The sequence below is a fragment of the Clarias gariepinus genome, chromosome 22, assembly GCF_024256425.1.
Source record: "Clarias gariepinus isolate MV-2021 ecotype Netherlands chromosome 22, CGAR_prim_01v2, whole genome shotgun sequence".
Lineage (NCBI taxonomy): Eukaryota > Metazoa > Chordata > Actinopteri > Siluriformes > Clariidae > Clarias > Clarias gariepinus.
In genome coordinates, this window is record NC_071121.1 from 21,597,691 (window position 1) to 21,609,782 (window position 12,092).

General features: G+C 36.4%; 1 protein-coding gene across 2 annotated transcripts; it reads left to right on the forward strand.

Annotated features, from left to right (window-relative positions):
• Nucleotides 1–6,321: 6,321 nt before the first annotated feature.
• On the forward strand, nucleotides 6,322–10,764 carry r3hdml (R3H domain containing-like). Of its 2 annotated transcripts, none has more exons than XM_053483072.1 (6): nucleotides 6,322–6,389; nucleotides 6,923–7,226; nucleotides 7,309–7,427; nucleotides 8,637–8,739; nucleotides 10,096–10,211; nucleotides 10,304–10,764. In XM_053483072.1, exons 2-6 carry the CDS (start codon nucleotides 6,942–6,944, stop codon nucleotides 10,431–10,433), a joined length of 753 nt encoding a protein of 250 aa, XP_053339047.1. In that variant the 5' UTR covers nucleotides 6,322–6,389; nucleotides 6,923–6,941; the 3' UTR covers nucleotides 10,434–10,764. The 2 variants fall into 2 exon arrangements, with proteins under 2 accessions (XP_053339047.1, XP_053339045.1); XM_053483070.1 differs by having other exon boundaries at nucleotides 6,323–6,449.
• Nucleotides 10,765–12,092: the final 1,328 nt, after the last annotated feature.

Genomic DNA, 12,092 nt, shown 5'->3' on the forward strand with positions numbered 1-12,092 from the left:
TAACCTTTTCTGCCTTTGCTCATTTTTTCCTTTAATACTCTCTGGAATTGTGGGCTCTCTTTGTGCTCACAATTCCAGAAAGTGAGAACAGGAGTTTAGATCTTAAGCTCAAACAGACACTGAGTTTACTGTAGCCCCCCTCTCAGCCTCTTTTCTTCTTTTCCCTTTTTTTTCCAAGGGGATAATTGCACAGCTGTGCAGCCCCCCCCCCCAATCCATTCAGTCTATCTTATTCTGTCTTGTCCTCCCACGTGCAGTCATTTCTCTTTTTGTGAGAGGTAGAGACACAGTCGCAGCCTCAGCTTCTCACTATATCGTGGTTTAGCTGGTTACAAAGATAAGGAGTAAGGCTGGGGCTGATTCTTTGCTAGACCAGACTTGTAGATTAATGTAGGTTATCAGTGATGATCATATCAGGAGAATGAATTTGATTTCCATTTGCGCTGATTTTATTTAGACACATACGTAACCAAAAGGCAGAAGTGAAATATGGCCAGTGGGTTATTAAAGGTGATTGTGTTGGATTATTTACACTATCATTATAAATTAAGAGCATATTGTTCAATCATATTACAAACCAAGGGTATACAGCACTGTGCAAAAGTCTCCCTTCACTCCTCTTTTTTTGAGAAATAAATCTCCAGGTTTTCTGAAGGACTTTTTTTCAGTCCTGAACCTCTACCTGAGCAGTTTCAGAGGAATGTTTTTGGTTTGTTAAGCCACACAGGTGACCTATGAATCATTCAAGAATAAAACAAACCATCTAATTTAAGGCATACACCAGAGAGAAACAGGTGCAGACGATGACAGATGATCGGGCCGGTGATTAGTATACTGATGATGCTGAATGCTGAGTGGTTGGAACAGACGAGAGGGGAAATGAGGCTGCTGCTGCTGCTAAATTGTATCTTTAGGTGCTTTAAAGCCTGTCGCAGTAAAACAATTGTGCCCATAATTTCATTTAACAGGAAGTAATGAGGGGTGGGTCAAGACACTATACTGTAATTGTTTTTTTGTTTTTTTTTTAAATAAAAGGACAACTTTTCTTCTTTAATTTATTTTCTTTCGTATTTCTTTTTATTAATATTTATTCCTTATATATATAGTTTTTATTTTCTTTTTAAGGTCACTGGCGGTCGTACAAGCATCTTACTGCATATCGTTTCTGTGTATGACTGTGTATGTGACAAATAGAATTTAAATTTGATTTGAATTTGCTATCTGGAAAAAACATAGGATGAGCATTACACCCTTTAAACTTAAAAAATTGTTTGCACCATGTCATTCCTATATTGCTGAACCATGATGCTTTTTATGTCACGCTATTGGTAGGTATTAGCTCTTATAATCTATCCTCCAGTCTGTTAGGCTAGAACTCATTGGTTGGCCTTGTCATCAACTTGCTCAACAGAAGTCTTAAGTATGTGGCAGAATTGACAGGGATATGCCTGTTGCTAAATATAAATGCTACGCTATACAAGGACGCTTTGTTGTCTGGAGTGCAGGACGTTGTTGTACACATTTGTCATGCTAAACCATAAAACTGGCTAATATTCCACTTCAGTGGTTGCATTTTACAAAAACAAGCCTGCTATACCTCGGCTTTCTGTAGATATATTTGATCAGTGTGTTAATTTCCAAAATAATGAACGTTCAATAATGAATTTAACATTTTTTTTTCTTTATAGCCACACAAAAGGAAAATGCTATAAACAGATGTGACCAGGCTGCACTGAGCTTTGACCCAGGAGTTTTAGCTTGACCCTGGGAACCGCTAACTTCTTCTAACTTTAAGAAAACAACATAAATGGTGGACCCTAAATCACAAAGTGACAGGTGCTTTGTAACTGCACGGTCGGTCATGTTGGGGCATTTTCCTTCCGAGCTAGAACAAGCTTATCATACAAAATTGTTAATGTCAGATTCATTTGTATAGAGCGTTTAACAATATATGTTATCACGAAACGGCTGTACAGAAAACAAGGTGTGGGTAAATCTCCCTAATTATACGTACATCACTACAGTAAAGACTTAATGAACTAAGAAAATGTACTTCAGTAACCTTTGTATCCATCTCTGTGTACTAACATGCTACAGCTGCAACATCAGCCTATTCGTCTCTGGTTGAGAGCAACCTCATATTCATTATGAACGGTTTGTATTATGGTTAAATAATGCCTATAATTCTCCATGCCAGTTCTGGCAGTGTACCTCGGTATTGTTCATTGTGAACACACTCTCAGACTCCTGCTTCTCATGCAAAATGTAAAATATTTAGAAGAACTTTTTCCACAGATTTTCCAAAACACATTTCTTGGTTTAAAGGAAAAATTGTCCATCCTGAAAAAAAGTCAGGTTTCTTTACGATGTTTAGAAACTAAGTGTATTTCAAAGATGAATTCTCGATGAATATTTGCTTTGTTGTCCTTGAATATGCTCGTGACATCAGGGAAGAAAAATTCCACTGATACTAATCAAACCTTAAGTCAATAAAATGCAATAAAATATTGGCGTGTTTTTAACCCGGCAAGATATAAAGACAAGGAACATGCAATATATTAATGCATATCTAGTCACGCATCAGATAAGATGCGAGAAGCCCTTCCTGTCACAATTTCCTAACTGGGTTTGCCACCCCCCTCGACGAACTTGTTCCTTTAATAAATGTAATGTCTTTATGCATTCTTGTTATCATTTACTGTATATTATAGCAGTTTTATACTTCTCCTGCCTCTTTTTTTTATTTGTAAACTTTAGAGATTCCTCACAAAATGACTACAATAAATTCACGGAAACCTTCGCTATTCATATCAATAAATACACATAAAAGAGGGAAGTGCTCGCCATTGAAGTAATATTTACATTGTTACTAAAGATTGACAGCATATTAGAATGAACACTTTAGTGTAAACCTGTGTTTTTTCATCCAACTGTCTTTAATGTCAAATCTGCTTTTAAAAAAACATTAGCAATACTTCCCAGGTAAGCTGTAATGACTTCATATCACCGAATCCTATTAGAGGTAAGTGGCCGTCAAAACCATTTAAATGATTTTCGTTTAATAGTTTAGAAAACAACTACTCTGCCTGACTAAAAAAGCCATATCAGGTGCATCAGACAAAGAAAACAACTAAGGAAATTTGGAATTACTACTGGGTTAAGAAACCATCAACACATTATTAACACCTGGAAGGATAGTGCTTTGTGGAAATGGAATAATAATTTATAGGACTGGGATCTGGGACAACAGCCAGATGGCCAAAAGAAAACCACTTGTTAGTTAGACTAATTAGAAAAATTTTTATTTGCTTTAATTTGCTAGGGAGCTTAAAGATTAAGGACTTAAAAGTAAATATATGTAGATCCTGACTTACAAACAAGTTCCGTTCTGGGAGTGCGTTTGTATGTCAGATTTGTTCTTAAGTCGGGCAAAGTGAGTCTTATACACCTTTGAAACAAATACCAATCCAATTGAATAAATCTCTGTCCCCTTTCCCCATCATGTGGCCACCTAGTGCTTGGTGGGTTTCCCCTGGGTGTCCCAGTTTCCTTCAACAGTCCAAAGACATGCAGATTTGGTTTATTGGCCTTTCCAAATTGCCTGAGGTATGTACAGTATGTGTGAGTGTGTGTGTGCACTCTGCAATGAATTGGTACCCTGTCCAGGGTGTACCTGCCTCATGCCCCAAGTCACCTGGGATAGACTTCAGGACCCTGCTACCCTGTATACTTGATAAGCAGTATAGAAAATAAATGAATGAATGAAATAACACATAACACATGAAGGTCAGATGTTCTTGAACAGTATTGCAAGAACAGTATTGTCAAGTTCATGTGCAAAACTCATTAAGCAGTGATAAAACTGGCTCTCAAAAAGACCATCCCAGAAAAGGAAGGCCAAAACCCTACGTTCATTTATAGTTACCAGCCTCAAAAATGATAAATTAACAGCATGTTAGATTAAAGCTGTTACGAAGACTTTACAGACACATCTCATTATCGTGGATGCCTTTAGCATTGTTTTACAATGTAGAAAGAAATAAAAATCAGGAAAGACCATGGAATTAAAAAGTGTGTCCAAACTTTTGACTGATACTATATCAGAAATGAAGATTATTGAACGGGGAATGTGAAAATATGCATAGCGCAAATCACCCACAAAAATCACCAAATGTGAATATATTAGCTGTTTTGATTATACTCATAACCTTATTAATAATGAGTTCCTGTATGAGTCAAGGCCTTAGGAAAGAGCAAAGCTAAACCCATGACTTCAGCAACCTGCAGTGATTTTCCGCTTTAATTTCTATTAGTCTATTACTAGCTTTACAATGGAGCTTAGTGATGTGTGTTTGTCTGGGAGAAACTAAAACATGTGTCATTTCACTATAGCAACAGCAGGGTGAGCATTACACATCCTCCACAAATACTATAAAGCTTCATGGTGTATGTAGGAAATGCCAAAATAACGTATGCCTCTGGAGGAATCCTCAAAACAAGATTTGCTCGTTCCTCTAGAATGATGTCATGCTTGTGACATGTTACTCAGTGACTGGAATAAAACATGCATTGATTGAGTGTGACTAACATATCATAGTAAAAGACACAAATACATACATGTATCTTACTAATTCTTTTCGAAGTTGAAGGACTGGAATGCTCTCAGTGACCCCATGTACATGGCATGTACCTTGGCACCATGAGCAGTCTAGGTTGAGATGTGTTGCACATGGCATGACTCCTTCAAGGTTCCTAGAATCACGGACATCTGGTGCACTGGCTTTTGTCTGATAGTTGTTTTCATCTCTTTCATCCCCACCATGAGCTCATTATGCTTCTTTCTTGTGTATATGTGTGTGTGTGTGTGTGGTGGATTTTATAACAAATAAAATCTGATCTGGTGGATGACTGATAGGAGTAGGCGCAGTGATTTTTTATTTAATGAATTTTAATGCACAATCTATCATCAAATAATCTCTCCATATTAATAACATTACCATTAATTATCTTTATGACAGAGTGAAGCTTTCAAAGATTTACCAAAATAATATTTTTTTTAGGTAATAAAATGTGATTAAATGAACTAAGGGACAAATACATATGATGTCTGCGACTCTTTCTTTGTTCAAATAATTAAATATTTTGTTATAACTTATTATCCCATATTATTCTCATAGTTATGAATTAATAGTAATATCTCATATTTATGACACAGTTTTTTTTATTTTTTTTTTAACACTGCAATAGTTATGGCTCATTATGTCCTAATAGAAATACTATTTAAGAAGGGTAAAATTATTGGGGTGCATGAAGCAAAGAAAACAACTAGGGAGATTTAAAATGACTGGAACCGTCAACTTTGTGGAAGAAATGCGGTCCAATAAAATCATGAATGGAGATCACTTAAACATTTGGTGAAGTTGCATGGTAAAAAAAAAAAAAATCAATAGTAAAAACATAAAAAGTAAAATACTGAAAGTATAGTAGGATTGGATTTTGGACCAATGATAAAGGTCATGTGGTCTGATGAGTTCCGGAGCGATGGTGCATCACTTTAAGAAAGGAAGTGTGTGAAGCTCATCATCTATAGTGGCGATTGTACAAGCCTCTGGAGGCAGTGTTATGATCTGGGGTTGCTTCAGTTGGTCAGGTCTAGGCTCTTCTGTGGAAATTTGTATATTGCATAGGGAGTTTTTTTCCCCCCTGATGGCTCGGGTATAGTCCAAAACTCAAATTATGAAAAAGTGGTTCTGGGAGCATGCAGAATCATTTTTACAAATAAACTGAAGACCACATCATGTGCTGTAATCAAAGCTAAAGATGATTAAATGAAATTTTAGGTGTATAATTATGACTTAATAATAATAATAATAATAATAATAATAATAATTCTAACTGTATATACTGTATATCATAAGGACTACTCCTTCAGATTTAATCTCACAATTAAACTTTTTCATCATTATGAATATATTTTATTGTTTTTTTTTTAAAGGTCAAACTTCTAACTCCACCAGTTATAAAGTAATAAAATGGTTATGCAGAACAACCTCCAACCCCCAGGTGAAGTTTTACATTCCTATTGATTACTTCTGTTTAGAAGAAAAGGACCATTTGTGGGTTTTGGCTGAGGATCGGCGGGAAGCCTGGCGCTCAGGCCGAGAGTGTGTGCTGAAAAAGCAAAAACTTCCATCAACGTATTTTGTGAACTCAGGGACCATCCCTGTGGGGGCTGAAGAAGCTCAAGTGCTTCTGCTCTTCGACGTCAGATGGCTTCAGCCTCTGCACGTCCTGTTAAGTACGGTCAAACGGTGTTGTTTGCAAGGGCTGTCATTTAACTGCAGGTCTCTGCTCAGTTCCACGCTCAGCTGCTGGAATCCTGACTGAAGGTATGCAAAGACGGGAGCTCTCACGCTTTCGCTAGGGGGATTGTAGGACTTAATCACCAGGTAATCAAAATCTAGTGTGCATACTGTACTATTTATGTGTTTAAGTTGATGGCTTTACATTTAATCACTTAGTTGCAGAGTTCATTTGTTCATTAATATATTTTATATATATTAAATTTCCCTGTTAGAAAAGTTTTTATTGTAAGTTATTTGCACATTTATCTGCTGTATTTATTGTACTATAATGGTTTGCTGTAAGCAATCGTGCTCAATATCAATGATTTCTAACACTTATAGTATATATATTATAAATTATATTATTATACAGTATATATTACTTACATACTACTTATCTACTAGGTAAATTAGACATCACTGTTACTAGTTATGCTGAATTTATTGCAAATAAACTTTATGTAGATCAGTATATTGCTTATATTATTAATAATGTATATCTAAATGTTAATGTCATAAAATCCAACTATAATGCATTACGTTAAATAATACCATTAACCTCCACTCTATCCCAAAAGCTCGTTCCACAGCAGCGCCATGCGTGTGTCCTGCAGTCACCTGGTCTTGGCTGCCATCTTGTGGGTGATGCCATGCACCAGAGCAGCTATGGTTCTTACCAACACCACAGAGCTCTCTCCCCTCCCTGTGGCTGAATTTGGGATTGAACTGAGCTGGATGAACAGGAACAGAAGCAGCAGCAGCGATGTGCCTCTCAGCCGGAGGAAGCGCTACATTTCCTCCAGGGATATGTTGGATCTGCTGGACTACCACAACCGTGTGCGGTCTCAGGTCTTCCCACATGCTGCAAACATGGAGTATATGGTAATGTGCCTGCTTGTTAGATTTGTTTAAAAACTTAATAAATTGGTGATGTTTATTAAAAAACTGGTGTCTGTTTGAAAAGGTGTGGGATGAGCGGCTTGCGAGATCAGCCGAGTCCTGGGCCTCACAGTGCATATGGGATCACGGGCCGGCACACGTCATGAGATACACGGGCCAGAACCTGTCCGTTTCAACTGGAAGGTATTAAGAGCTTGTTGGGTAAAACTTTTATTGGACTCTTATCCTCATCATATATACCTCATCATATAATACTTTGCTTCCCTTATCCAGTGCTTTTGTGAAAAAAAAAAAAAAAAAAAAAAAAAAAAAAAAATATATATATATATATATATATATATTTATATATAAATATATATATATATTTTTTTGGAATAGTCCAAAATACTGAACATATACCAAAGAAATTATCTATTTGCTAGAATACATTATTTAAGATGAGGACAATTGTTTACATGATATGGACTTACAAGGGCCGTTCAAGTCTAACCAGGACTTCAAAATTCAAATTTTTTTATGAATAAAAGCGTAACACCATTGACATTTACAGAAGACTTTAAGCACAGTACAGTGATAAGATTCTTAGCCACAGTTAATTTAAATATTAAAGAAGGCCATACATCTGTGAATAAGAATTCTGTCACTGCAGTTGGTTCTATGAACATTCAGCAGGTGAAGAGCCTGATCCTTGAAAATCAACAGATAACTTGAGAAATCAGCAACTTGAGAAAGAGACATGTCTGTCAGTGAGAAGTGTATACAGAGATTCCGTGTATACGGAATCTTGGCTGGGAGTTATTGCAACACATCCCCATGCAGTCCTTACTTCACGCCAAGCTATTTCCACATGTTAAGGAGTTCCTGGGAGGCCAGCGTTTTAGACATAATGGAGGCAGTCCCATCATGTCTTCAGCGTACTAAGAAATCTTGCTACATTTGTGGTATATAAGCACTAATGCATTAATGCAGCAGGGGATTATATAGAGAAATCAAGGGAGTTTTTACTCTTGTAACTATGTTTTGTTATTCTGTGCAATCAAAAGTCCTGGTTTGACTTGTACACCACTCACAAACAATTTTATGTGCCAATATTTGTGAGGAAAGATATAATTTTTTATTGAAGATATTTTGTTTTAAGATTTTCACATAAAATTTGATTTAAAACTAGATTTGTTTGCTAAAAGAATGAACCCGGTTCTTATAACTTTAAACCCCAGTTTACATCATCTCAAGGCTCCCAAAGGGTCCAAATTTAAATCCTCTCGCAATATAAAAGCATGTTTTATACTGTTCTACATGTACAAATGACCCTAAATGACAAACCAATAACCCCAAAAATGTACGTGCTGAAAAAGATGAGACATAATGTATTAATAGTTTTATTTATTGTAGGTATAGATCAGTCATTGAGCTGGTGAAATCATGGCATGATGAGAAGTATTCCTTCTCCTACCCCACCAGATGCACCGGCTCTGTCTGCACCCACTATACACAGGTATGATTTACAAACTAACAACCCGAAAGCATAAAACTAACAGCTGAAACTTCTGAAGCCCTTCTCCTCAGCCCCACAACACATTATAGGTTTATTATGTTTACACATGTGGTTTATTCATTCATCTTCAGTAACTGCATACGAGTCTGGGTTTGGGTCAGAGTCAATCTGGTGCACACACATTCACACTTTTGGGGCGAAAACGTGTCAAATTAGAGCCAATCCACCTACTGGCACGTTATTGGGAAGTGCAAAGAAACCAGAGAACCTGAAGGAAACGCAAATACCTGTAGATATTGAGAGAATGTGCAACATCTGGAGCCATGTACTTCTAAAGCCAAGAGCTCAATAAGGAATCAGTTTCTCACCATATGTGCAAGTCCAGCTATTGGATCTTTTGACGTAGTTGTGACATACGTTTTGGGGAACTGACCTAAATAAACATTAATAAAGGAAACTCAAACAAAGGGAAAATCGCTTCAAAAAATCCAACAGAAGTAAAGGGCAAAATTTAATTCTGATGCTACTGGTTTGTAATAGCAGTGATATTACAGAGTATTATGTACACAGATCTGTTACATGGGGCAGTAGTAGCTCAGCAGGTTAAGACCAGTGGTTCAAGCCACGGTTGGTCCCTTGAGCAAGGCCCTTAACCCTGTCTGCTCCAGATGTGATGTATCCTGGCTGGCCCTGAGCTCTAACCCCAACTGCGTAAACTGGGATATGCAAAGAGAAGAATTTCTCTGTGCCTTAATGTACCATATATGTGACAGATAAAAGAATTACTAAATGCTGTTTTTGATTTACAGTGGGATTTTTTGGAATTTCTGTACAATGCACTTAAAGACTTGTCTTGGTGCAAATGTGGATTAAATATTAGTTTTTAAAAAGTGTTTACATCTGCACTTATTTATTTAGTATTTGCGTAATGTTGGGAATTTATGTTGAAGTTAATACTAATAATCCATCCATGAATCTACATAGAGGTAACTGGACGTGATGTAAGAAATGTAAGAAAAATGCAATCATATGCATGCGCCAGTCTGGGTCTTAACCCATGCACATTTTTAACTAAAATAGATTTTTTTTAAATCCATTCTAATGTGTTGTTAGATTCTGAATGCCACACCTTTTCCGTTCTTTCTATCCACTATTTTTTTAAAGTGAAAATAGCAACAGTGTACAAAAACTGCAACATGTACAGTAAGAATACAGGAAACAAATGCATTTCAGTTTCATGCAAGGATTACAAATATAGCTACAAACAACTTTGTAATTGAAAATGCACAACTAAGGAGAAATATAATTGATGCAGGGAGTCATTAACCCATGCATCCTGTTCATTTTGAATTGCAGATGGTGTGGGCCAGCACCAATAAGATTGGGTGTGCCATCAACAGGTGTTCAAATATGTATGTGTTTGGTGCTACATGGAAACAGGCCACCTTACTGGTCTGCAACTATTCCATCAAGTAATCCTTAATACAAATGCACTTCTGATTATTAACCCACTATCATGTTAAATACTTAAGTTACAGTAAGTGTGTTTCTGCTTATTTTACAGAGGTAACTGGGTGGGAGAAGCTCCATACAAAACTGGAAGGCCATGCTCAGCTTGTCCTTCTATTTATGGTGGATCGTGTCTCAGGAACCAGTGCTACAGATCAAAATCCAGAAGTCTCAAGATGTTTTAGTCGCACAGATTGAAGTAAATGACTGACCAAAGAGCGCAGAAACACATTGTTTTGTGTTGCACCACTAATAAATCAGTTGATTTCTTTTGTAAAATATTGCATTTTTAAACATAAAAAAGAGAAAATCCCACAGTTGAAATAACAAATCATCTCACACAGACTGGCTGATGTAATTGTTGTAGGGATCCTGAGAGTCAGTCTTGTGACTCTTGTGTTGTTTGTCTCTTGTCCTGTCCATGGACTGTTTGCACTGTTTCGTATGTTTGCATTACTGTAAGAGTAGCATTGCCGTTAGGTTCATGTTGAGAGTTAAGCACTTTTATGGTTTGTGTACACCCAATAAATTTTCTGACCTTATGATGACTTATTTGGAGTTGAATTGTGTTTCACCATATCCAAGTCACCATATTTTATCCAAATGTGTACGAGTCTCATTGAAAGGAAATGATTGTGTTCGGAGAAAGTCCAAAACACTTTCACAAAAAAGCATGTCCACTTATGAGGTTTAAGAAAAGTTCTTAAAAATATATCATTTCCATTTTTTTTTTAATTGATGCAAAACAATGCAAGATCTTACCCCTCCATCATTCGGTTAGGTTTGCTGTAAAAAAAATGGTCAAACTAATTACTTAGGCAACATGGTGTAACTAAGCTATTCATTTTGGCATTTAAATCTACTTTTATAACCCACTTTATCTTAAGTTATGTTGTACTGTATATCTCTCTTAATGACCTAAACTAACTTACTATACAGTATATAGTTACTTCAATATTTATCATTGTCAATGCTTTAGTGCACAAACCTGGATGTTCGAGAAGAAAGAACTCAAACCGCGCTAACATTTCACATGTAAAGTTCATCCTGGCTTGAATACAACAGAATACAATTTCTTTATCTTTTTATTCTTGATTACATTATAACAATTTCCATTATATCGGTTAACAACGTTGGATATTGTGCAACGAAAACCATGGTTCGGTTAAAATGTAAATCTGATCCTGGACCTGCTGTTGGGGAGAGCGTGAAAACAGGCTTTTATCACCTCCATAATGCTTTCTATTCATCCAGCCGAACCACTTGTGCTATAAAACAGGAGCAAAATGGCTTTTAAAACCATAAACTGCGGAACATGACCACTTCCTGTTCATACAGTGAATTAGCTATGGTATTTTTTTTTTATAACAGCATTACCCTGGCTAGTGAGTATAAACACAGTGAGTATAAACATACACCTTTTTAATTCATTAGAAAGATATATTTGTGCTTTATGAATTTTCTTTTTATTGGTTCCTATTGTGACTTAGGATATATTTTGGTGTTGAGTATTAAACAGAAGTCTGTGTCCATCTGTAAACAAATGCAGCCTAATGAATAAAGATGATAAATATGGCACTTGATCATTCATCACATTCATCCTGACAGTGTGTGAGAACTTGTGTGTGTGAAGTAGTAGTGTGTTTCATGAGGACACTGGAAAGTGAAAACCCCAGTGCTGTTGTGTAATTTAATGCTTTCAGGTGAGTCCATCATTTTATAGCCATGGGAAACTAAACACTGATTTATTTTCCACATGTTTCATGTGATATCACTGAAAGAGGATATTGTACAAGTGTAATTCTCTTTCTTATATCTAAACGACCGGATCCAAACTGAACCCA

What these genes read in the sequence shown, in the direction of transcription:
- r3hdml (XM_053483072.1), top strand. Translation starts at nt 6,942, where the DNA reads ATGCGTGTGTCCTGCAGTCACCTGGTCTTGGCTGCCATCTTGTGGGTG. An exon ending in CTGCAAACATGGAGTATATG is followed by an intron (nt 7,227 to 7,308) that starts GTAATGTGCCTG and finishes CTGTTTGAAAAG; the next exon opens with GTGTGGGATGAGCGGCTTGC. An exon ending in TCTGCACCCACTATACACAG is followed by an intron (nt 8,740 to 10,095) that starts GTATGATTTACA and finishes TTTGAATTGCAG; the next exon opens with ATGGTGTGGGCCAGCACCAA.